General features: G+C 52.7%; 10 protein-coding genes across 10 annotated transcripts; 5 read left to right on the top strand and 5 right to left on the bottom strand.

The window, feature by feature from the left end:
• Positions 1-38: 38 nt before the first annotated feature.
• LAESUDRAFT_750535 (uncharacterized protein) lies at positions 39-1,837 on the bottom strand. Its single transcript, XM_040911609.1, has 5 exons — positions 1,677-1,837; positions 1,536-1,624; positions 1,318-1,460; positions 997-1,258; positions 39-942 (listed from the first exon to the last, which is right to left on the bottom strand). The coding sequence occupies exons 1-5, from the start codon at positions 1,758-1,760 to the stop codon at positions 189-191; spliced, it is 1,332 nt and encodes a 443-aa protein (XP_040763354.1). The 5' UTR covers positions 1,761-1,837; the 3' UTR covers positions 39-188.
• A 107-nt stretch (positions 1,838-1,944) lies between these two features.
• Positions 1,945-3,557, top strand: LAESUDRAFT_726907 (uncharacterized protein). Its single transcript, XM_040909121.1, has 5 exons — positions 1,945-2,034; positions 2,107-2,346; positions 2,407-2,581; positions 2,634-2,683; positions 2,762-3,557. The coding sequence occupies exons 1-5, from the start codon at positions 1,977-1,979 to the stop codon at positions 3,502-3,504; spliced, it is 1,266 nt and encodes a 421-aa protein (XP_040763355.1). The 5' UTR covers positions 1,945-1,976; the 3' UTR covers positions 3,505-3,557.
• A 609-nt stretch (positions 3,558-4,166) lies between these two features.
• Positions 4,167-7,615, bottom strand: LAESUDRAFT_743869 (uncharacterized protein). The gene is made up of 4 exons (XM_040911277.1): positions 6,791-7,615; positions 5,441-6,739; positions 4,875-5,389; positions 4,167-4,820 (listed from the first exon to the last, which is right to left on the bottom strand). Exons 1-4 carry the CDS (start codon positions 7,361-7,363, stop codon positions 4,466-4,468), a joined length of 2,742 nt encoding a protein of 913 aa, XP_040763356.1. The 5' UTR covers positions 7,364-7,615; the 3' UTR covers positions 4,167-4,465.
• A 26-nt stretch (positions 7,616-7,641) lies between these two features.
• LAESUDRAFT_813426 (PGAP1-domain-containing protein) lies at positions 7,642-11,173 on the bottom strand. Its single transcript, XM_040914487.1, has 7 exons — positions 10,932-11,173; positions 10,661-10,820; positions 9,537-10,607; positions 9,350-9,487; positions 8,663-9,275; positions 8,059-8,607; positions 7,642-7,980 (listed from the first exon to the last, which is right to left on the bottom strand). The coding sequence occupies exons 1-7, from the start codon at positions 11,166-11,168 to the stop codon at positions 7,809-7,811; spliced, it is 2,940 nt and encodes a 979-aa protein (XP_040763357.1). The 5' UTR covers positions 11,169-11,173; the 3' UTR covers positions 7,642-7,808.
• Positions 11,174-11,767: 594 nt separating this feature from the next.
• On the top strand, positions 11,768-12,355 carry LAESUDRAFT_655292 (uncharacterized protein; the record flags this gene model as incomplete). Its single annotated transcript, XM_040904545.1, has 1 exon — positions 11,768-12,355. A coding segment is annotated over one exon (588 nt), but the record flags the coding sequence as incomplete, so codon positions are not given.
• On the top strand, positions 12,329-14,226 carry LAESUDRAFT_655374 (cora-domain-containing protein; the record flags this gene model as incomplete). Its single annotated transcript, XM_040904550.1, has 5 exons — positions 12,329-13,123; positions 13,180-13,362; positions 13,428-13,648; positions 13,703-13,826; positions 13,882-14,226. 5 exons carry the CDS (start codon positions 12,329-12,331, stop codon positions 14,224-14,226), a joined length of 1,668 nt encoding a protein of 555 aa, XP_040763359.1.
• Positions 14,227-15,113: 887 nt separating this feature from the next.
• LAESUDRAFT_726912 (uncharacterized protein) lies at positions 15,114-16,493 on the top strand. Its single transcript, XM_040909122.1, has 3 exons — positions 15,114-15,475; positions 15,526-15,895; positions 15,980-16,493. The coding sequence occupies exons 1-3, from the start codon at positions 15,359-15,361 to the stop codon at positions 16,264-16,266; spliced, it is 774 nt and encodes a 257-aa protein (XP_040763360.1). The 5' UTR covers positions 15,114-15,358; the 3' UTR covers positions 16,267-16,493.
• Positions 16,494-17,271: 778 nt separating this feature from the next.
• Positions 17,272-17,631, top strand: LAESUDRAFT_223164 (uncharacterized protein). The gene has a single exon (XM_040901630.1). It carries the CDS (start codon positions 17,310-17,312, stop codon positions 17,550-17,552), a length of 243 nt encoding a protein of 80 aa, XP_040763361.1. The 5' UTR covers positions 17,272-17,309; the 3' UTR covers positions 17,553-17,631.
• Positions 17,583-20,012, bottom strand: LAESUDRAFT_223155 (uncharacterized protein). The gene is made up of 3 exons (XM_040901629.1): positions 19,958-20,012; positions 17,637-19,883; positions 17,583-17,584 (listed from the first exon to the last, which is right to left on the bottom strand). The coding sequence occupies exon 2, from the start codon at positions 19,826-19,828 to the stop codon at positions 17,666-17,668; it is 2,163 nt and encodes a 720-aa protein (XP_040763362.1). The 5' UTR covers positions 19,829-19,883; positions 19,958-20,012; the 3' UTR covers positions 17,583-17,584; positions 17,637-17,665.
• A 488-nt stretch (positions 20,013-20,500) lies between these two features.
• LAESUDRAFT_726914 (uncharacterized protein) lies at positions 20,501-20,903 on the bottom strand. Its single transcript, XM_040909123.1, has one exon. The coding sequence runs from the start codon at positions 20,772-20,774 to the stop codon at positions 20,592-20,594; it is 183 nt and encodes a 60-aa protein (XP_040763363.1). The 5' UTR covers positions 20,775-20,903; the 3' UTR covers positions 20,501-20,591.
• Between the last annotated feature and the right edge of the window lie 18 nt (positions 20,904-20,921).

The following is a 20,921-nucleotide window of genomic DNA, read 5'->3' on the forward strand; positions in this document are numbered from 1 at the left end:
TGTTCTTTAGGGCTTTGGTTGAGAATGTCCAATGTCATCAAACAGCGTCCGGAATAAATATATCTATCGCTTATGTTGTAGCGTCGTGAGCGATAGCGAGAAGTACAATTATTCCAGGTCCCAGTAAACTGAACAACAAAAGCGTAATGTACACTCATCACAAACAGGATGGACCTCTACACTAAACGTCACGAGTTTGAGTCGACCGCACTGTCATGCCGAGTCCATACGTTATCTACAGCTCCTTTACGAGCCTCCATCCGCTTTCCTGTCCATTCCTCCTCCCCCACGTGTTCCGCCCAATCGTCGACGCCCTGGTCACCCCATCCAGCCCAACCCTTCTCATCCAGTGCACGAGAATCGGCCAATTCGGGCTCCTGAGGCACGGGTGTCAGCGCAGACGGTGTGCCGTTCACAGGAACAGCATGGGCGGGTGACAAGATCGTATGCAACGCGAGCGCGGGCGGAGGTGACCGGCGCCGGCGCTTAGGGCGCGGAGACAGGCTCTTGGTACGGGCGGATATTGACGACGCAGGGGATGTGCTGGAGCTTGCTGAAAGGCTGGGCGGGTACGCGTGTGCGACAGGTGTCCCCCGACCTGCTGAGAGAGCGATATCCACCGGCTTGGCTGCGGGCGTGGTTGAGCCAGAACCGACGATAGTCGCACTGCCTGAACGGAAGGACTTGGATTCGTCCTGCATGTGGTCGCAAGATGACGACCGCGGGCGCGGATTCTCGATATCGTGTGGAGGGCACACAGCATTACCATCATCGCTCTCGTCGTCGGATGGGGCATTAAATAGTGGTTCTTCATCTGTATCCATCGAGCTTCGAGGAGTGAGAGAGGGGAGGACGACGGCAGCTGCTTGTGAAGACTTGACGATCGAATCGATGAGCCAGAATTGAAGTACATTCATGAATATCGGAAAGAGGCCCATCGTACTGAAAATAGTTGAGCCCTGGAACAAAAAGGGAGAGAGGACGTCCAAAACGTACAAAATGACTTGCAAGGCGTCACTGGAGCCTAGGAAGCTCAATAGCCATTCACCGAGCTTGAAGATACCCGGCCAAGCAGCGAAAAGCGCAACAACAAGAAGCTTCATCGAGAGTAAGGATAAAACGTATACCGCCGCTTGACGCGCCCAGTACGTAATTGAAGGCGGCGAGCCGTACTGTCCCGACTCGAAGCCCTTCAGATGGCATTTCTCGCTGAGGGTCCATGTCAATAGGTGCAAGATGAAGTATATGACACCGATACCTGCAGCATTGATACAAAGGATTAAGATGAGAACAGGGTGAATATAACACTCCACGAACCGATGGTGGTATCAACGAGAATGTTGATGAAGTAAAATACACAGGCATTGCCTGATGAAAGGTGGGCGACAACGCCAGATATGAGCACGTTCACTCCATGTACGACCAATTGGCCGATGACTTGCTTGGACACATCAAACAGCCTGAATCACACGTAACCCGGGTATTCCATGACACGGTCAGTGTGTCGTTCACAACTAAGTTTCGGTAGAACAAACCATATTCGCCACGGACGTTTTGGCGTTTCTCTATGCCGCTTGTAAACTAATGATGAAATGACTAGGACACCCAGGAGTCCCTGAGTAATCTACAAAGAGCATGAGACTTTCCCGAGCGTTTCAGTCCACCCGGAGACCTACGAGTGCCGTAGGACCAAGAAGCCGACATGAACGTTGGTCAACGTCGGGGTAGTCGTCAAAGAAGCTGTCCGTAGTGTCGGACATTGACAAGACGAGATGAGAGAGTATATGTGTCCTTGCTGTCAGCCAGAGTGAAAAGAGTGCAGTGCGATCCGAGTTTGGTCTGGCTGTGGCTACTAGTACCCATCAAGGGTCGCTCTCCATGTGAGTCACGTGAACAAGGACGGATTTGGCCTCGCAGCGCTTATTAGGAGGCGCTCGCTCAGCAGTTGAACTCAGACGCAACCGTCACTTTGCGCAATGGACTCGTCCTCTTCAGCAGCAGCAGCTCTCAAGCTTGAAATTGATCGATTATCAGGTATACTTCCTTGCATTTTCATAATTGGAGATTGTACAGCTGGCGGCTCATTGATGACTCACTGGCTTCCAGGTGCAATCAACCGATTCAAGACCGGAGACTCTCAAGGTCAAGCACGCCAAGTTAACAGACCCAATGTCTACGTCAATCCGAATTACAAGCCGCGGAGCAATCCCGTCTATCCAAAGACTACGCCTTACCAGAGGCCGTCCCCGCCGCAGCGACCTACTACTCCCAAATCTCAGACACGCGATGTAGTCATTGGAGGTGTTACTTTCCAGTCCTCTGGTCGTTCTCTAGTTCGTAAGGACTGTGCGTCTTTATTACGAGAATGTCGAGATTATTGTGGCATTGAGAAAGCGCATGTGGCAGTGGCGAAGCCAGCTACAATCGCCCCCGGCGCAACATCGAAACGACCAATGTTGCCACCTTCTAGGTATCCGAGGACTCATGATGGACAAGCGGGTAGTACGAAGAGGGCTTTCAAGCCCAGAACATCTAGTCAGAACCGCAACATGACTCTGGCCAATAACAGGAGACCATATCAGTTAGTTGCTTACTCCGCGATGCTCTCGGGTCAACCTCACGATCTTTACCAGATCCACCAAACGTAAACTGAACAAGCCTTGTCCTCGATTCACTACGACTGGTGCGTGTGTATTGAGAAGTTTTTCATTGTCTTTGTGTTTGTCGATGAAACAGCATCTATTCACATCGGGTTTGCCAGGATCCTGCAATCGCGGTCGTACATGTATGTATCAACATGACCCCTCCAAGATCGCCATCTGTTGGCCCTTCCTGCAGGGCAGTTGCCCCAACAGCGCCGACACCTGCCCGCTTTCTCACGACCCCACGCCCGAACGCACGCCGCTTTGTGTGCACTTTGCTAACAACGGCCGCTGCACGCGCCCGGACTGCCCGTTTCCGCACGTCCGTGTCGGCCAGCGGCATGGCGTCTGCAGGGACTTTGCCGTCCTCGGCTACTGCGAGAAAGGGCTCGATTGCGACAAGCAACACGTGCGCGAATGCCCCGATTTCGCGGAGAAGGGCGTGTGTACGACGAAGGGGTGCAAGCTTCCGCATGTCATACGCGCCAATCGCAATCGCAAGACCGCCCCTGCTGCTTCAGCTTCTACTGCTCCGGCTTTGTCCGGAGGGGCTGATTCGGTGGAACCTTCTGCTGGCCAGAATCCCTCCGCTTCGGCTCCTATTTCTTCTGTTGAATCTGGTGGTGTTGCTGATGGTTCCAGCGCTCATCGGACGACTGCAGAACATGCGCAGCTCGGAGATGAGTTCATCTCACTCACTTTCAATGAAGATGAGGACGAGAGCGAGAGTGAAGATGAGGATGACGACGACGATGGTGATGGTAACAACCATGGCAATGAAGATTCCGAGGAGGAAATTACAGAGCAGTTACATCATCGCTCACCCGACGGCGGAGTGGATAGTGGAACGTATTCGACATGAATGTAAAGTGTGTACAGTAGTGAACTTGCATCAATATACTATACCTTGGGTTATAACGAATGCTTCTGAGTGTCCAACGCCACCACTGCTACTATAAGGTGGTAGGGCCGGTGCCGGCAGCGCCCGCTACGACGAGCGCGGTTACTTTGCTAACCGGCGCTTCATGCGTTTCAAGCACTGGCAGCACTGAAATAGTAACACCGCCTGTCGTGTAATAAAATCTGCTCTTCATTACTGTGGTTTATCTTTTGGAGAGATGTGGCTTGAACAGGCTTGTTACTTTTTCAAATCATTTCGTTTGTCAGTCATCACCCTAGAATTCGAATTGTGTGCGCGCCATTTCCATAATGGGCAGCTAGTTTGGCCACTTTTCAGTAATAGAGGAGCTCGAATACGATGTGGAAACAGAGGTACATAAATTGACTACATGATCCCTCATCGTGCCACACACAGACGCACAGGGAAAGAGATCACGAGACATGACGAGCAATGGAGCGATCACTTCAGGGCAGACGTGTGCCGCCGATCGCTAATTTTCGCGGAGAGCCTTGTGAGCTTCAAATCGACAAGACCCACTACTATCGTAGCGGGAATATCTGCTTGGACCAGCCTGGGCGTTCGACGTTCAATTTCACGCCCTTTCCTAGACAGCACCGTTTCCTCGGCCTTTGACGAAGGCAAGCGAGCCTTTGCATCATTATCCAGTATTACGATCGCGAGGGAATCCGCTTTCATCCTAAGTAAGATTGAGCATGTGTGACAACGGCTATAACGATGCGGCATGTATTGTATATAGGATATAAGCAAGAAAAGGGACTGTTGATATAGATACAATTGAGAGTAATTCCCAAAACCTCAACGATCTAAGGCCTGTGAAAGAAAAATGCCTCAACAGAAAGCGAAATATCTGAAACGACTAGAACGGGGCACCGCTATGCCTTTAGCAGTCCCACTCCTTTTCTTACTTCTTGCGCAGCTGTGTGCGGAGGTTAGCATTCTCTGTCTGCATAGAGTTGAGCTCCTCGAGGAGCGCCATCTGTTGTGTCTGCTGGGACGTCCGGAGTGACTCGATCTCTTCCTTTGCGCGGGCGAGCGATGCGTTGCACTCAGTGAGCTGAGCCTCCAACTGCTTGCGCACAGTGTCCCCTGCGGAGGCAGCGTCAGAGGCGAGTGTGAGAGCTCGCGCGCTGAGGCTGTTGTTCGCGTCCGTGAGCTGGCGGCACGTCTCGGCTTGCTCTGCTGCTCGAGTCTCGATCTCGAGCCTCTCGGCAGTGATGCGATCGACTGCCTCTTGCAGTTGTTGCACCTCTTCCTCGCTGAGTAGGGAATCCATCAGCCCATGAGGGTATGTAGGACGGAAGTATACTCACAGTGCAGCCTGCTTGGACATCATCGCAATGTTGCGGTCTTCGAGCATCTTCACTTGCTTCTGATACGTCTCAAGAGCAGCGTTGCTGTCTTGTGCAAGCTTCTGCGCCCGCTCCGCGTTCTTCTTAAGCAGATCATGCGCCTGAGCAAAGCGGATGAGCCGCTCGATGAGCGCACGGTCATCCGCAATGAGGGCCTGCACTCTTGCCGCGAAAGCCTCGACGGTGAATGCGCCGCTGCCTTGTGCCGAGGTGCCCCGAGGATCATACAGTGTCTTGAGCGAGCGCACGTCCATCTCCGACAGTGATGTAGTATTGCGGCCAGCGACAGGGCTGGTAGTAGGAGAAGCCGGTCGGAAAGCTCGTGCGCCGAGTTTGTTTGCGCGAGCCTCCGGGGATGGGAGAATGGCCCATAATGGCTGAAGGATGGAGACGATCTGCGCGGCGTCGCCGGTGTATTCGACTTGAGCCTGCGATGCCTGCAGACTTGCAACAGCCATCTGAGCAAAGGCTTGCTCCTGAGGAATAGACCAATGAGCTCGATCAAACAATGAGCGATCAAGACATACCTTGAGCTGTGCTTCTAGCTCCCTGACTTGCGTTCGAGCTTCATCTGTTGCCTTTCGCGCTGTTTCAAGCTCTGCGAATATGGACTCGCGCTTATCCAATCCGGCACGAATATCCGTCTCCAGCTTCATCCTGACATTCACCCATTCCTCCTCAGCTCGTGAGTGTGCCTCAATTTTCGCGTGTAGGTCCTCTATATGTTTACCCACGGAATGTACCAGCCCAGGAAGAGTAGGATCACGCGATGCAAGGAGGATACCGTGCGCGTGCATTAGATCCCGCAACATGTCCGAGCATTCTGTCAGCTGCGCTTTGCTCTCTGCACCATCCTGTAGGGCCACCTTCTCCACCTCCCAAGCTTCACGATCCGCATCCCACATTGTCTTCACCCCGGCCAACTCCCTTCTCGTCTCCTCCAACTGACTCTCCTTCTCGGCCAGTAGCAAGCCGCTTTGCTGCCTCTCTTGTGCAAGCGCACCCTCCATCTCCGCCGCTTCACCGCTCTGCTCCTCGAGCACCTCTAATCGGCGCTCAAGTGTATCTGCCTGCCTTCTCCGCTCCTCCAGCTCTTCTCGATCTTGATCCCATCTCACCTTCTCGCTCTCGAGGAAGCGCAACTGTGCAGCCATGTCATCCATCTTTTTGAGTTGCCGTTCAAAAGCAACGATAGAGTCTTGTGCGGCCTGTAGATCCATCCCCAGCGATGTCTCTACCTGTTCCTTCTCCAGTCGTGAAACGGAAAGATCACGCGCCATGTCAGCCTGTGTTGCCGCGGCAGCTTCAAGCATGGCAGTGGCCGTCTTGAGCTTGTCTTCCAAAGCAGCCACTTCGGCAATTGTTGGTGGATGCCGCAGTGGATGGGGGACGACCGCGTCAGAATGGCCGGCGAAGAAGTGCTCGAAACGGCCTTTGGACGATACTGTAGTCATGCTCGTTACAGATGAAGATGTGGGGCTCATTTGGGAGCTACGAGAGGGAGAGGTATAGCCCGACGTAGTGGAATCCCCGTCCGGTGGCGCAATCTTCTTCTCGAGGCTGCGTACTGAATGACTGAGAACGGCTGCTCTATGCTCCAAAAGTCTCCGCTGGACTCCACTTGCACGCTCAGATATACGCCAAAGATCTGCTTGGACAGACTCGATCTTGCGATTTGCAGCTTCGACCTGCTCGGTCGTCTGTTTCGAGACGTTCTTGTAGGATGCGTTCGCCTTCGACAGTGAGACAGCAGCGTCGCGGATTCTGGTCTCGAGCTGAAGCTTCCTCGTCATTGCATCGAGCCGCGAAGAAAGCACTTGATGCTCCTATGTACATTGTGGTATCCAGCACAGTAGATAACTTAACTAACCACGGACCTTCTTGAGCTCCTCTACCTCCTCCGCACTGAGGATCTCACATCCTCTGCTGTCCACAATTGCCTCGCTTGCCAACAGACTGACAAGCAACTCGTCCCGCGTTGTGAACATGGCTGTGCTTCGCTTCGAGTCCATAGCGCTTCGGTCGACCGGGATCCTCGATAATCCGGATACACGATTGGCAAGAGGTCGAGGGGCCGATGGGCCGGCTACAGGCGGAGGTGCTTGAGCAGATGGACCTTGACTTCGTGCAAGAGATACGCCATTGGACTGTCGCGATGAGTTGGGTGAATGAAAGGATCCGTTGGCCGTTCCCTCGGATGATGGGGGACCCGGAGGCAGCTTCTGCCTATCCTTCCGGAGAAACAGTGCTGCAGTGGTCATTTTTGGACTTTCGTTGGCTGGTAGCTCCGTAGGACTCTGCAGAGGCGAAGGCGGCCATGATGGTTTGGAAGAGCGAGCGAGCGGCACAGGCTGTTGAGGGGGTGATTGAGACGGTGGACTCGAGGGGGGAGAAAATTGTAATGAGGCCGGCGTGCCTCCACCACCAAGGAAGCGGGCTATTCCGTTCATGGTCGTGCCGGATAGTAATGGGTATACAGATGTATGAAGGGATATCCAGAGGTGAACAAAGATGCAGCCAGCTGCCGGAGAAGTCGAAGGAGCAGTCGTGAACGTCGCAATCGAGAGTTGATGCGCTCTTAATTCGTCGACGTTGAACTCACGACGGCTGCTACATTCACAGCATTCGCCGTCGTGTCAGAGTCGACAGACAACTCGTGAGGAGAACACTGCTGTCTCAGGTCAACGATTCAGGTATCAGTGCAAGATCAAACTCTCGAGAATTACCTCATCAACGTAATTATTAGGCCTAGGCAATCCTAACGCCTGAGGTCTATTGATCTGCCACTAAGTGCTAGCGGCCTCTAGACAGCAACCACGGAAGTGGATCTAGAAATACAATCTGGCCAATATTCCGGAAAACTGATGAACATCACGGATGCATGTAAGGAAGAAATTATAGAGACGTTATCTCCCCGCTCCAGTACCCGCGGCCGATTTTGACCAAGACTAACAGTGCCATCACTACACTGGCGGCCTCGAACACTATATACGGTGCCCGCGGTCCAGCAAAAAATGCTGTGAACGCTAGCGCCAATACCGCGTGCCTCGGCCAGGACAATATCCCACTGCCATTTATACAGTATCACGAATTAGCGAACCATAATGCAAAGCCACTGAGTGACCGAGAAAGAGATATCACTCACGCTTGAGTGAAGAGACTGCCACCAGAGCCCGCCCATTCGACTAAGACGAGCCATGGCGCGACGATCAACACATTCCTGTCCGGACCCCAGCCCGAGGCTGATCCCCACACGGCCCTGATCCCAGATCCCGCAACCGTACGCACCCAAACTACAAGCACGGGGGCAGCGATTGGCAACAACCACGCCATGATCAATAGCAGATGCTGATCCTGGTTGTGTTTCGCGTCCAAGACATTCGCATCAGCGGCAGGAGCATCTCGTAGGGAAGGCGACGATGGAGAAGGTGGCTGAGAGGAGGGAGAAGACGACACGCGGGAGGCACCATGCGCACTAGTGGGAAAATTCGAGGACGAGGCTTGCCGAGGGATGAGGGAAATAGCAGTAGATGGTGCTGGATAAAATGCCAACGAGGCGTTCGCTGCACATGTATAGAAGTGGTATATCCATGCACATAGAAAAGCCACTTGCCACGGTATGATCACGATGATAAGAAAGACTACGAGACCCATGGACAACAGCGCATTTCGCCGCGAACTGGTTTCTCTAGGCCTATAAAATGAAACATTTCATCAGCCACTCAGTAAATCATTGATACACGGCCTACCTTGGTGCTCTTAATGCTCTTCTCGGGAAGAAGGCAGTAATCCTTCCTACCAGCTGAACCAATCCGCCGACTACGACCCATGTGATGGCTATTAACCCAACTGTGACACCAAGCAAGATCGGTGCAATTATCGCGAAAGCAGGTTCGCCAGCGTTGCCCAACCAGAGACTTTCAGGCAACGGCAGCAAAGATATCACGATAGACGCCGGAAGTAAACGCGGGAGCACATAAGAAACTATATGCGCAAGACTGTGCACGATGGAGGGTGAGGGCCCTCCTGCTTCTGTGACACTCCATGCATAGTGCAGTATGAGTGCGCAAATGCCCACACCCCAGGCAACTGCTGCCTGAGCATATCGACCTGCCCACCGTCCTAATGAACCCCACCAATCCACCGTCAATACCATGCTCTCCAGAGCGCAACCTCGCTCGTCCGAGGAGTACACCGTAAGATTGAATCCTTTTCCCGCAGCGGGCGCTGTAGGAGGCAGGAATGGCCCGGATGCATGTGAGTGCAAAAGGATCGGCTTGCGTGGACTATGAGGGTCAAGTGAGAAGTAGTGTGTCTCAGACTGGTGGGAGGTGTGTTGGAGGATGGGGACAAACTGTGCATCTGTGTGGACAGCACAGTTAGCCTCCAGGTCTCCACAATGGGGGGATGATGAACAGGTATCAAACAGAACCAACCTGAACAAGATGATTCATCCTTCAGCTGAGGAGTGAGCCGGTATACAAGCAGAGAGCTTGATAACAGCTTGGGAAACGAGACTTGTGTCCAAAGTGGACTTCCCGAAAAATGAAGCTTCACCCTCGACCACGCAAGATCTACGTTAACTTAGTATTGCCTCACGCCCGTTAAATGAGAGCTGCTCACCTAATACTCCAATATCACTCACAACCACATCGGCGGAACTGAATCCAGCAACAATCCAACCCCTTCCATCCGCACCCTCTACGTGGACTGCAACATAGCTCTGCTCTTCTCGCCCTGCCTCTACATCAGCAGCAAATACGACCACTCCCTCACTCTCATCCGTCCCCTCATCTGGGACTGGGAACGACATGCCTGCAATTGGCTCCGGAACGAGTTTCAACACTGTTGGGGAAAGATTTGTACATGTCTCAAAAGGTGATCTGGAGCATTGGAAGACTGAGACACGTAAAGGAAGGGGAGTATGCGGTGATATCGGCGCTAAGGATCCGCGGGAGAGGTACAGCGTGAATTTGGTTCTCGGTTGCAGAGGAATCGGGAGGAAATATGTGCGCGAGCCCGAGAAGGACGGCTGGCGTAATACCAGCGATGAGGACGCGCCAAGGTATTCGACCTCACCACCGTTGACGTCAAAGCTGCTCGTTCGTGTGGCACCTTCTGGAAGTGTGTGCCCATCTCTCAGCCACCGATCAAGTGCCTTTCCCCGTTCTGTCGGTGACGATTGCGATACAGCGGCAAGCTCGATTGCGGCTCTCGCTATGCGCCAGCGCACCTGGTGGCACCACACCATCTCCTTATGTCCTACACCAGTCCATGCGCCCTCTAATGCGCTCGTGAACACTGTCCGCCGGTACGTCTCTTGCATTGGCTTCGACACAGGTATGATGCAAGACTCTGCGGGAACGAGCAGGTCGGTCGCACCTCCGCAAAGAGAGATAATTGGTGTCGGGTCCTCAGCCAGAATGCGTCGGTTGGACGCGAAGATGGTGTCGACGCGACGGTCGAGTCGGGCGGGTGGAAGTTTGTGCGGGGTGGACATCGTTATAATGGCAGATATGTTCGGGTGGGGGAGTAGAGCAGTGGCCACTGTTCCGCCCATCGAGTGCGCAAGCACAATCACGGATGTTGGTTCAGGATAGAGAGCGAGGATGTAGCTGATAGCTGCCCGTGCATAGCTCGTTTCGGCATCAAGAGTAGGCCCATGAAATGCAGAAAGATCCTCGTTAAATTCCACTAAATCATATTGAATGAGTTTCGATGCATACACACCACAGAGATGTGCATACGTGCGAAGAAATCCAGATGTTTATAAGAGTGAGATTCGAACTCCGAAGAGATGTGGTAGGGAGAAGAGAAGAACTGACGAGTCGCCGAGGACGCTATAGACCGAACTTGGTGTGACGAACCCGCATTCCCAGGGATAAAGAGAACTGGCGATCCATGAAGCTGGGCTGGTGCTCAGTCAATCTCCACGGGAATATGGACAAGAAGCCGAGGCAGATGACACGTCGGACAGCACCCTGCCGCTAGCATACAATGAACCGTTTCCAGACATACCTCAGAGGGGGACTCCCATCCAACTTCGCGGTACAGATACAGCGAATATCGTGAGGCCAGTGGCGTCCAGCGGTCATTGAAAGCGGCTTGGAGAACATAGGATGGCGACATCCAGGACATTCGACAGCCCTGGGGTGACAAAGAAGAGATAATGTCGGAGCCTGCATGATACAAAAGGAAAACGCAAGATAATGAGAATACACTGATAAAGACGAGCACAACGAAAGGAGATCGCATTGAGGCTCGACTAAGAGAAGTGCGCCAGAAGGGCGTCTAAGTAGTATCCGGAGCGAAGTTCCCGCGGAGGTTGAATGAGACTACATAACTGTACGCACAGTTCCGTTCAAGTCGACGGATAATCTTTTGCTCTTGTAATCAGGCACTTCAAATATTGTTAGGAGTAATACAATTTGTCGCTATTAGTGGAGACGGGCGTCTGATGCAGGTCATGTTGCATTCTGCCAGGATTCCACCAACACGTCTGCTCGACGCCCACGCCTTCGACAGCAACCACCAGCCTACCAGAACTGGTTTGTCTGGAGCGCGCTCGCTGCTTTCCAACTCATCACATCGGTCGTCGAGCCTGAGCGACCGCCTTGCCTCCTGAGATCTTTTGTCGAGGTCCTTGCAGGCTCCATCGGACGCACAGAGGCAACATTCATCTCGCCATAGACCTTGTGCGGCCTGCCTAGCTAGCGCCAGTTGTCCGGAAGATTTGACAGTATAGAAAGAGTTGTAGTTATTGTTGGAGGTTACCACTCGGTGCGATACGTTGTTTGCTCAAGCTCAATATCGATCATTCAACTGTTGCTCAGACGTTTGCAGGTTTTGCCAGGATGACTTCACCAGATACCCCTTCCACGCTCTCAAGCAACATTAGTAGCTCGCCCATGCCCATTCGTCCTTCTTCTGAGCATTCACATTCACATTCGCCCGATCGTCTTCGCCGCCGAAATAGTGAGATCGAAGATCATGACCCATCTGTTTCCCACTCACGACCACGCCTTTCTCCAACGCTCGCGCGCTCCTACAATCCCAATGATCCCGATATGCTCGAGCGGCAGCGTGCCATGGATGCCGACATGGCCATGCAGCTGTCCCGTGCACGCAGCAACACCATCGTATCTGCCATTTCACCCACTATATCACCCATAGGTCCTGGCCCTCGCCCTCTTTCCACAACTGCGGAGACGTCCCTACAGTTCCCGGCACTCTCGCTGCAGGAAGAGCAGGACATGGCTGACGCGCAAGGACGGCCATACTCGGACTCTGATTCCGATCGCGCTGACTATCACCCTGGTCCGGCACCAGAAGTGCTCCTTAATCACCTCAGCGCCGCTCATGATCCTTCACTTCTTGTATCAATGGACACTGCAGACATAGAGGGGGGACTGCCGATGTACCAAGCGAGCGTTGGTGCTACGCCACCGGAGCGGCAACAGTATGACTTCGAGCCAATGGAGGCATTCGCGCGCGAGGAAAAGATCAAGCTCGGTATTCAGTCCCCAGCATCACCATTGGCTTCAGGGAGTTTTTTCGGTAAGCCTCAAGCTCAACAGGTGCAGGTGTCCGGAGTGGAGACCAACGAGCCCGTTGCAAGTTCAAGCGGACACTTCACCATCCCTCGAACGCGTCATCGCAAGCTCTCCCAGAGCGCCCCCGCACCACGCCGCGGGAAGCTTGCTCTGTTCGAGCAGCCAGGCGCAGTCCCTCCCACGTCTGGGACGACGCTGAGTGTTGTACCGTCCTATGACAATCTGAATGATCTCATCAGTGGCGTCGCTTCTGGAGGCGGGACGGGTATTGGGGGACATGGAGTAGGCGCGTCTGGGACCGGTCACGACAGGCCATATCGGTTCTCATTCTATTCTAATGCACTGAGCGCTACGATACATGCACGCAGCCTCAGCGAATTGCCTGCTGAGGGCCAAAGTTTCGAGGATCTATTTACGGGACGTCAGCCTTCTCTTCAGAAAGTCAACGCCCAAATGTTCAGGCCTACTGTAAATGGGAAGACAGGTACAGCCGGCGCGGCGGGTCCCGGCTCAGGGACACGTTCATCAGCATCTACACCAGCTCCCGGAGGCTATGGAAAAGCACCCGGTGCAGGCATAGAGGGCAGCCCCGATATCTACACCTGGTGGCTGGACGTGCTATCTCCGACGGACGAAGAGATGAGGTTGTTGAGTAAGGTAATGTTGGTGTTTATACTGGGCCATAACACAGACGCCTAACGGCGAATTTGCAGGTGTTCGGTATTCATCCATTGACCACTGAGGATATTCAAATGGAAGAAACGCGGGAGAAAATCGAGTTGTTCCGGAACTATTACCTGGTATGCTTCCGCGGCTTTGATCAAGACCCTTACAGCCCGACATACTTGGAACCACTGAACATGTACATCATCGTATTTCGCGAGGGCATTCTGTCGGTGCGTCGTCGACATGTTACATTCCTCCTGCACAGAAGCACCAACACGATAGCTGGCGAATATAGTTCCACTTTCGACCCACACCACACCCTCAGAACGTACGGCGGCGGATCAAGCAGCTCAAGGACTACATCAGCGTGACGTCTGACTGGATCTCATATGCACTGATTGACGACATAACGGATGCATTCGGACCCCTCATCCAGGGCATTGAGTACGAGGTCGACAGCATCGATGAGTTGGTCCTGATCTTGAAGGATGCAGAACAGAGTGACATGTTGAGGAGGTAAGGCAGATGAATATCGTAATCTCACGTTGGAGCTGATGCAGATTCATCCAGAATTGGCACTTGTCGCAAGAAAGTCATGGGCCTTCTGAGGCTTGTGGGTAACAAGGCCGATGTCGTCAAGGGTCTCGCTAAGCGATGCAATGAAAATTGGCGGGTTGCACCGACTTCGGATATTGTTAGCGTGCTGTGGTACTGTCGTTGATTCTTGCTAACCATGTTTTCCCCTGCAGGGTCTATATCTTTCCGACATTCAAGACCACTTGATCACTATGACTCAGAACTTGAACCATTACGAGAAGATCCTTTCGCGTTCTCACTCAAACTACCTCGCACAAATCTCCATAGAAATGACAGAGGCGAACAACCAGATTAACGATGTCCTCTCCAAGCTCACTGCGCTTGGTACGGTGCTAATTCCGATGAATTTGGTGACCGGGCTGTGGGGCATGAACGTGCACGTACCCGGACAAGACCTCCAGACGGGTTACGTGTGGTTTGGCTCGATCATCGGCGCGCTTGCAGCGTTTGCTATCATCGCTGGATGGTCCACGTACAAGCTGATGGTGCACCGGTGACACTGTGCTCTGTTCATTTCGATGTGTTGGATAGGGTTTGGGTATTCTAGCACGACCTTCATGATAGAGCACGGACCGCGCCTTGACATACATGCAATTTTGTAACATTTATGACCGGTCTCGTACCCAGCACATACATCATAATCATTTGAACGTCTCATTTGGCGTTTCACAGCATGATCTAGGTTTGGATGATACACTGGTCAAGTGCTCTTAGTGCGACGTCGCTTGATATACAGGCAACGGTGAGATTGTTAGAAAGGACATGTTCATCTTGCACCTCGTTTGCGATGCATGGCTGCATGCGTCACGTACGTCTGGGTATGGCTGCGAATTTGGCGTGTCAATGCTGGCTGCCATTGGGACGTAAGTGGTGTGTATGGACTGCATGCTACATGCGTGGTAGCCTCCAAGCGGTTCGTTGCCAGTGAGGCGCTTTCTTGTAGGTAGCATTGAGTCCGCGCATGGGCCACTTTGCAAATAGTAGATCTAAAAGCCATATGATGCTTCTCTGCCCCCGCTGAGATGCAAGATACGGAACCCTTAGCATGAACGGCGACGAACTTGGGCCAGGCCTATCCATACCGCCACCTGAGCGATCTGTGAATTGCTCCTCCGTAAAATGATGAACCGTGTGCTCACTATTCTATGTGAGAACCAGTGCACCGTACACTTGTTGGGTCATGAATATTGTCTTGTGACAATGCATTCAAAGGCACGTATTCCGTTCTACCTTCTTTTGCCTCCATATGGTGTTGTCAGTTCAGAGGCAGCGTATTCAGATTCTGGATTTCCTTCATACCAAGCATGAACAAGATCAATAATCGTAAGTCCATTCTCTTCTATTCTCTTCTGACGCGTCCGATCGCTCAGATAATGTTCTATAGGGTCAGCTGCGCACGCTCGAGGCGGTCGCACGCAAATGCCAGACGGAGCTCCCGCGGACTTGGTACCGTACCGAGCTCATAGACACCTGGGTAACCAGCAGGCTGCAAGGGCTGGCCCAGAATGAAGCCAACCTCGTCCGCGCCCTTACGCGGCTCAATCAAATGGTGCCGCTCGAGCCTTCCAACGGACAAGTCTACGTAGCGGCGCTCCAGGAAGCGAAATCCTCCTCGTTTGGGCGCGGGCAATGCTCGGCGACGGCTTCAGCACAGTGTGGCGATACTATGAGGAGGATTACCCCGCGCCTCCCGACGCAGCCATCCCGCCCGCCGTCGCCGAGCCAGCAGAACAAGTCCCGCCAGAGGTAAGTCTCGACGCCTAGCGCTAAGGATTCTCCGGCTAACCTCGTCCCAGCCCGCTTCCGGATCCTCCAGCGTCCGCGTCGCCCGCCCAGCCCCCTCATTCGCCGCGTCCCCTCCCTTGAATGACGTCCTGGCATTGCGCGGAGGTCCCGAGCCGTCGTCATCCGCGCCTGTCGCCCCTTCCACGCGTGCCGCCCGCCCGCGTCCACGCCCCGCGTACGTGCGCATTCTCCTCGAGCCCCTGACTCATTCCCCCAAAACCCGGTTCGCGGAAGTATGGCGCGCAGACCAGCCGTGTGAGATGTGTGCGGAAGAGGGCCGCCGGTGCCTCTGGGACGGGTGTGGGCATAGCTGCAAGCGATGCCACGTGCTACATAGTAATTGCACGCTCGGGTTCCGTAATGACCCCCCGTCTCCTCACCGTAAGTACTCCCCCTTCTCACAGTTGCTTGTGTGCTAATGCACCCTTGCTGCTGGCGGCGACGTCGACCTACTACGGCCTCAAGGGTGCTATTCCCCGGATCCCTATATTGATGGGGTGGCCATTGTATGGTCCGCATGCCTCAACTCGTGGAGCGTTACCGGCAGACTTGAATCCTGCACTGCACGCTTCGACACGCCGACAGACAGAGTCACTGCCTGCACGCTGGCAGAAGCGCACCATGACTGCACATGTCTCAGATGCGCCGACAGGGAAGTGTGCCCGCATGATGCTGCCGCCCGTTCGTCTGCGGAAGAGCAAGAGTGGATGGGTCAAGTAATCACAGGAAGAACAAGGCCTGTCTTTTGCTAGGACCTGAGTACACCTATTTCTCGCTTTTCACACTGCATTGTGGTGATGGCTACCATTACATATTTTACTCATCATGAATCTCGTCACTTTTGAGCATGGCGTTGAGCAGTGTATAGACATCAACAGTTTGTGCAACGAACTGTAGCTGCGTAGCCACACGCTCCGCATTCAATAATACTAACACATCGGACTGCACAAATGGTCTCTCCAGGCTTCTTGTAATCGATGCTGCTGTCGAACTTCAGTTCGTTGTCCAATAAAGCGGGAATACGAACATCGTTCCGAGTCGTAAAGCCGCGCCCGCAAGGCGTGGACGATCCAATTGTTCGTCTCGGAGATGCTGCTAATGTGCGTCTAACATGCTGGCTTGGCGGCAGAAACGAGATGAAGTACAAGTTGACAGCCTACATTATGAACAAAAGCACAGACTGGTGGAATTTGCAGTTCATTCACTTTGAAATGCCTAGATATACCGCATTATCAAGACAGACGGCCGCGGGAGATTATGAGAGACGCCCCTGGCAGGACACTCCGGCGATGACATTTCGAAGTGGCGGAGTAAGTTGAACTCAAGTATACTGCGTGAAACTGCTAGTGATGTGAGCGATATCGATGACGGCCATTCGCAAGTCTTCATACCCAGGTATACGGCCCCACTTATGTGCCAACCATGATCTGACCGAACGCTCCTTCTGTCACCTTGTCAAGGACTCGGCGAACCTGGAAAACCCTTGCCTACAGTCGTCTCTCTCTCTCTCTGACATTCATCGAGCATCGTGCACTGATGAGCGTTTTTATCCGACGAGAAGGACTTTCATAGAACTTGTAGGCTAAAGTGTCACGGTTCAATGTCAAGGGTCTGTAAGCAAATATTTTCATCTCCGAGACGCGTTGATGGGATCTTGTATACGTAGTACTATGGTGTCACTCACATCCGACCTCTGCGTCAATCTTCACATGCAGTGTCTGCTAGTCACTCAAAGCTTCCAGTTGCCTCGCTTTATGGTTGAAATCAGGTGAATTGAGAAAAGCATTTGTACACGATGGACGAAAAATCTGGAACCACCTGCTCAAACACTCGTATATTTATGACGATGAAGCGGAGCGAAAGGGAGACAAACGCGACGGTATTTTTGCGTTTCGATTGGCATCGGAACGAAGAAATACGATACCACGTAATTTTCGGGGGAAGGGGAATAAAATTCAGAATTGCACTAGACAGTACACAGATGGGAACGAGAAAGAAAGGATTTCCAGCTGGTCGATACCACAACTGCGGGCTGTGATTGCTGTTATGATTGGTTTACTCTGCATTCCGCTGAGCCACAGTTATCGCCCCGACTGCTCTGATATCGAGAGCTGTGACTCACCAGCATGAAACAACCCTAGCATAGCAAATTCATGCAGCGTCAGGGTCGCGCAATGGATAAACGTTTACCATGAGCTCCTTCAGTTCCTGCTTCTGATCTGCCCTGATCTCCACGATGCCGCTCACGAAATCAAAAATCCTTCCTTGCATTGCAGCTTCATGCAGCTTCATCGGGTCCGCCTTCGCCTTCAGAAAGACATCTTGATATACCTTCCTGAGCATCTCTACCGCATCCGCATCCACTCTGCTGAGCGACATCATATTGGGGATCACCCCACGAGACGATGCCGAGCCTCGTCTTTGAGTCCGGGAGAAGAAGTCGCCATACGCCTCTTGAACCAGCTCCGAATCCGGTGGTTTTGTACCTTTCTTCCTATTCTTCACACAATTAACGAATCCATAGTCCCATGCGACAGCGTTCGACATCTGGACACTGCCACGGTCAGATACGGCAAACTGTTTTAAGTGCCAAACCGTCTTAAAGCTGGTGGGAGAACCTTCGAGTACGTTCGCCAGATTGGGGATTCTATCCGCTACATTCTTCAGACCATGCCGCTCGAACAGCGCAAAGAGGTCGGAGAAATTGAACGCATCACAGAGTTCCTTGAAGGAGCACTGTGATCTTTGTCCAGGATGAGCTCGGGAAGAATCTATCAGAGACCGATATAGATCCCCAAGCTCCCCCTCGGACTCCTCGTCGGGACATGCGCAAAAGCCGAACATCACCCACTGATCTTGCGATGGGCTAAAATGAAGGTTCCACAGTATACTAGCAGCCATGAGGTAACAGTGAACGGTGTTTTTAGGCCACGTAGACAATATTTCCGTCATCTCCGTTCGTGTGACGCTGTCCGGAAGGCCAGCGTAGCCTTTGGCACGCAGTAACAACTCGTCCACCGTCGGATCCGGCCGCCGCGGATTCTCCTTGGACCGATTATAGTTTCCGCTACGTTTGTTCTCCTGCGGCTGTTCGGGCGCTGCTCTCTTCATCATCTCCTTCAGGCTGTCCTGCTGATCCTCCCTAATTGCCACCAGTTCGCTCACGAACTCGAAGATTTTGCCCTTGATCGCAGCTTCATGCAGTTCGAGTGGATCTGCCTTCTTTTTGAGGAATGCCTCCCTATACACTTTTCTGAGCATCTCCTTCTTCTCCGCATCAGGTTTCCCGTTCGTTACGCAATTTGTAAAGCCGTAGTCAGCGGAGGCTTGCTGCTGCAACGGCACAGTATCGCATTCGGAGACAGCAAATTGTTTCAAGTACCAGACCGACTTGAACGACGTGGGGGAACCTTCGAGTACTTCTTGCAGATGGGGGATGTTGCTGACGTTGCCCTTCAGACCGTGTCGCTGGAACAGCGACAAGAGGTCGGAGGAATTGTATGCATCGCAAAGCTCCGAGAAGGAGCAATGCATGATCGATTCGGGACGTGCAATTAGCGAAAGCATTCGATAAGTCATCCCCAGCCATTTCTCGGACCATTCATCGGGGCATGCACAAAGTCCAAACAGAATCCATAAGTCCTGCGACGGTTTCGGGCGGAATCCGGATATCACCATGGCTGACATTTGGTAACAGTATCTCTTGTTTTTAGGCCACTTAGATACTATCCTCAGCATGTCGGCTTTGGGGAGGTTGGCGGGGAGGTTAGCATAGCGCTTGGCGTGCAGCCATATCTCCTCCTCCACGCTTCGTCGAGAAAGTGTCGGATCCAGTATCCACTGGTTTTCCAGAAACCAAGGATAATATCCACCTCGGTGACCCAAAGGCAGCTGCTCGAACGTTGCCCTAATCTTCTGTATGAGAATACCGTTGAGGCGCCATTCGTGAATCGTTTTGGCCGATATTCCCAACATTTTGATCAGACCTGTGTACAAGCCAATCAACATTGACTCGTTGGCGGGTACGAGAGCCCTCGAAAACCCGTAGTCTACGCGAGTTTGCACATCTTCCGGGACTTCGTTGTCGTACACGGCGCGTCCGAGTTTATGTGCAGTGGCGAGTGATCGAGAAGGAGTCAAGGTAACGTCTTGAGCCGGCCCTGTGCCGATGACTTGAGAGATTTTGCAGTCAGTGGAGTGTTCTTTCCAATGCTTCTTCTGGCAATCCTTGGAGCAATACAAGGCTGTCGGCGCTTTGCAAGCAGAGCAAGTGAGCGTGGTTGAGTTGCCACACCGAGCGCATGGGTGCGACATAATCGCAGTTATGGACGATGCCGGCTGCTACACAATGCTGCGCGTCTATCTGTCCCTAGCGATCAAATTGCACATGGATCAGCATTGACAACGCACGTACTGCCAACATGCCATACAACTGCGACTCACGAAAGGCGATGCAGCTCCTCGAACTTCCTGGTAGTCGCACACTGACCTATCTACCTTATGTCTACTACAAAGCCAATCGAGCACAGTGCGCTCGAGGCAAGGTGGTAGTCGTGGGCAGAGAAACCGTGGTTCACGTGAGACAACACCCGAACCCAGCCTTTTAAGATGACCTGAGGTTCGTCAAACCTTGAGTTTAAGTTGCTTCTAGAGCTGAACTAGACAGACCTGCTGGCCAACATGTCCACTTGTGGTCATTGACGATGCGTCGAGTGCGATAGGATTGTCGCAGAGCATGATGCTACAGAATTGGCTTCGTATAAAACACTTCTACTGTTAGATGCAGGCATGCACAATTTGGTCCCGCGCCATCCATTGCCAATCAGATGAACTATGTATGTCTCATTGCTTGGATGGCAAGGGAAGAAATTGTAACGGCCATGCGAAATTTCGCACCATGACTCACGAGGCTTTTACGTCGAGTCGTCAGTTGACCTCGACACGTGCGCATTGTGATAACGCCGCTGGCGGGCTAAGGAGCAGCTTTCAGGCGGGACCTGCTTGACTTGCTATCTCCAGAACAGGAGGAAACTATACAAAGGAGCTGGGAAAAGTAAATAGTAAGATAGCATATATGCTACGGGAGCCGCAGCTCCTGGAGCAGATATGCATGTATTTGAACGATAACTAGCGCAATGTTTATGCAAGAACATTGAATACAGGTAATAAAAAGAAGAGAACTCTGGTGGGACACCAGCGAGTGGAAGTCAACATATCCAGAGCGGATTGTTGTTGGGGCCGAAGCGTAACGGAGGCACATTTCAGAGGATACATACAACAAAGAGCCGCGGATCGATAGACCACGGGAATTGGGGCGATGATGGAATAGCTGAAGTTGAGATATTCATCGGAAACGTGTCATTAGGACTCGCGATAGGACGCAGCACTTTATACATCGGGTAGAGGA

The sequence above is a fragment of the Laetiporus sulphureus genome (genome assembly GCF_001632365.1).
Source record: "Laetiporus sulphureus 93-53 unplaced genomic scaffold LAESUscaffold_25, whole genome shotgun sequence".
Classification (NCBI taxonomy): Eukaryota; Fungi; Basidiomycota; class Agaricomycetes; order Polyporales; family Laetiporaceae; genus Laetiporus; species Laetiporus sulphureus.

Coding starts and splice junctions, on each gene's coding strand:
- LAESUDRAFT_726912 (XM_040909122.1), top strand. CDS start 15,359: ATGCTCGGCGACGGCTTCAGCACAGTGTGGCGATACTATGAGGAGGAT. Junction 15,476..15,525: donor CAGAACAAGTCCCGCCAGAG/GTAAGTCTCGAC, acceptor ACCTCGTCCCAG/CCCGCTTCCGGATCCTCCAG. Junction 15,896..15,979: donor TGACCCCCCGTCTCCTCACC/GTAAGTACTCCC, acceptor TACGGCCTCAAG/GGTGCTATTCCCCGGATCCC.
- LAESUDRAFT_813426 (XM_040914487.1), bottom strand. CDS start 11,168: ATGCGATCTCCTTTCGTTGTGCTCGTCTTTATCAGTGTATTCTCATTA. Junction 9,276..9,349: donor GGATGAATCATCTTGTTCAG/GTTGGTTCTGTT, acceptor CTGTCCACACAG/ATGCACAGTTTGTCCCCATC. Junction 7,981..8,058: donor GGCAGTCTCTTCACTCAAGC/GTGAGTGATATC, acceptor TATAAATGGCAG/TGGGATATTGTCCTGGCCGA.
- LAESUDRAFT_726914 (XM_040909123.1), bottom strand. CDS start 20,774: ATGTGCCTCCGTTACGCTTCGGCCCCAACAACAATCCGCTCTGGATAT.
- LAESUDRAFT_743869 (XM_040911277.1), bottom strand. CDS start 7,363: ATGAACGGAATAGCCCGCTTCCTTGGTGGTGGAGGCACGCCGGCCTCA. Junction 6,740..6,790: donor AGGTAGAGGAGCTCAAGAAG/GTCCGTGGTTAG, acceptor CAATGTACATAG/GAGCATCAAGTGCTTTCTTC. Junction 5,390..5,440: donor AGCTAGAAGCACAGCTCAAG/GTATGTCTTGAT, acceptor TCTATTCCTCAG/GAGCAAGCCTTTGCTCAGAT.
- LAESUDRAFT_223155 (XM_040901629.1), bottom strand. CDS start 19,828: ATGTCGCACCCATGCGCTCGGTGTGGCAACTCAACCACGCTCACTTGC.
- LAESUDRAFT_726907 (XM_040909121.1), top strand. CDS start 1,977: ATGGACTCGTCCTCTTCAGCAGCAGCAGCTCTCAAGCTTGAAATTGAT. Junction 2,035..2,106: donor TGAAATTGATCGATTATCAG/GTATACTTCCTT, acceptor ACTGGCTTCCAG/GTGCAATCAACCGATTCAAG. Junction 2,684..2,761: donor TCCTCGATTCACTACGACTG/GTGCGTGTGTAT, acceptor CGGGTTTGCCAG/GATCCTGCAATCGCGGTCGT.
- LAESUDRAFT_750535 (XM_040911609.1), bottom strand. CDS start 1,760: ATGTCCGACACTACGGACAGCTTCTTTGACGACTACCCCGACGTTGAC. Junction 1,461..1,535: donor AAACGTCCGTGGCGAATATG/GTTTGTTCTACC, acceptor CGTGTGATTCAG/GCTGTTTGATGTGTCCAAGC. Junction 1,259..1,317: donor TCTCGTTGATACCACCATCG/GTTCGTGGAGTG, acceptor TCAATGCTGCAG/GTATCGGTGTCATATACTTC.
- LAESUDRAFT_223164 (XM_040901630.1), top strand. CDS start 17,310: ATGGACGAAAAATCTGGAACCACCTGCTCAAACACTCGTATATTTATG.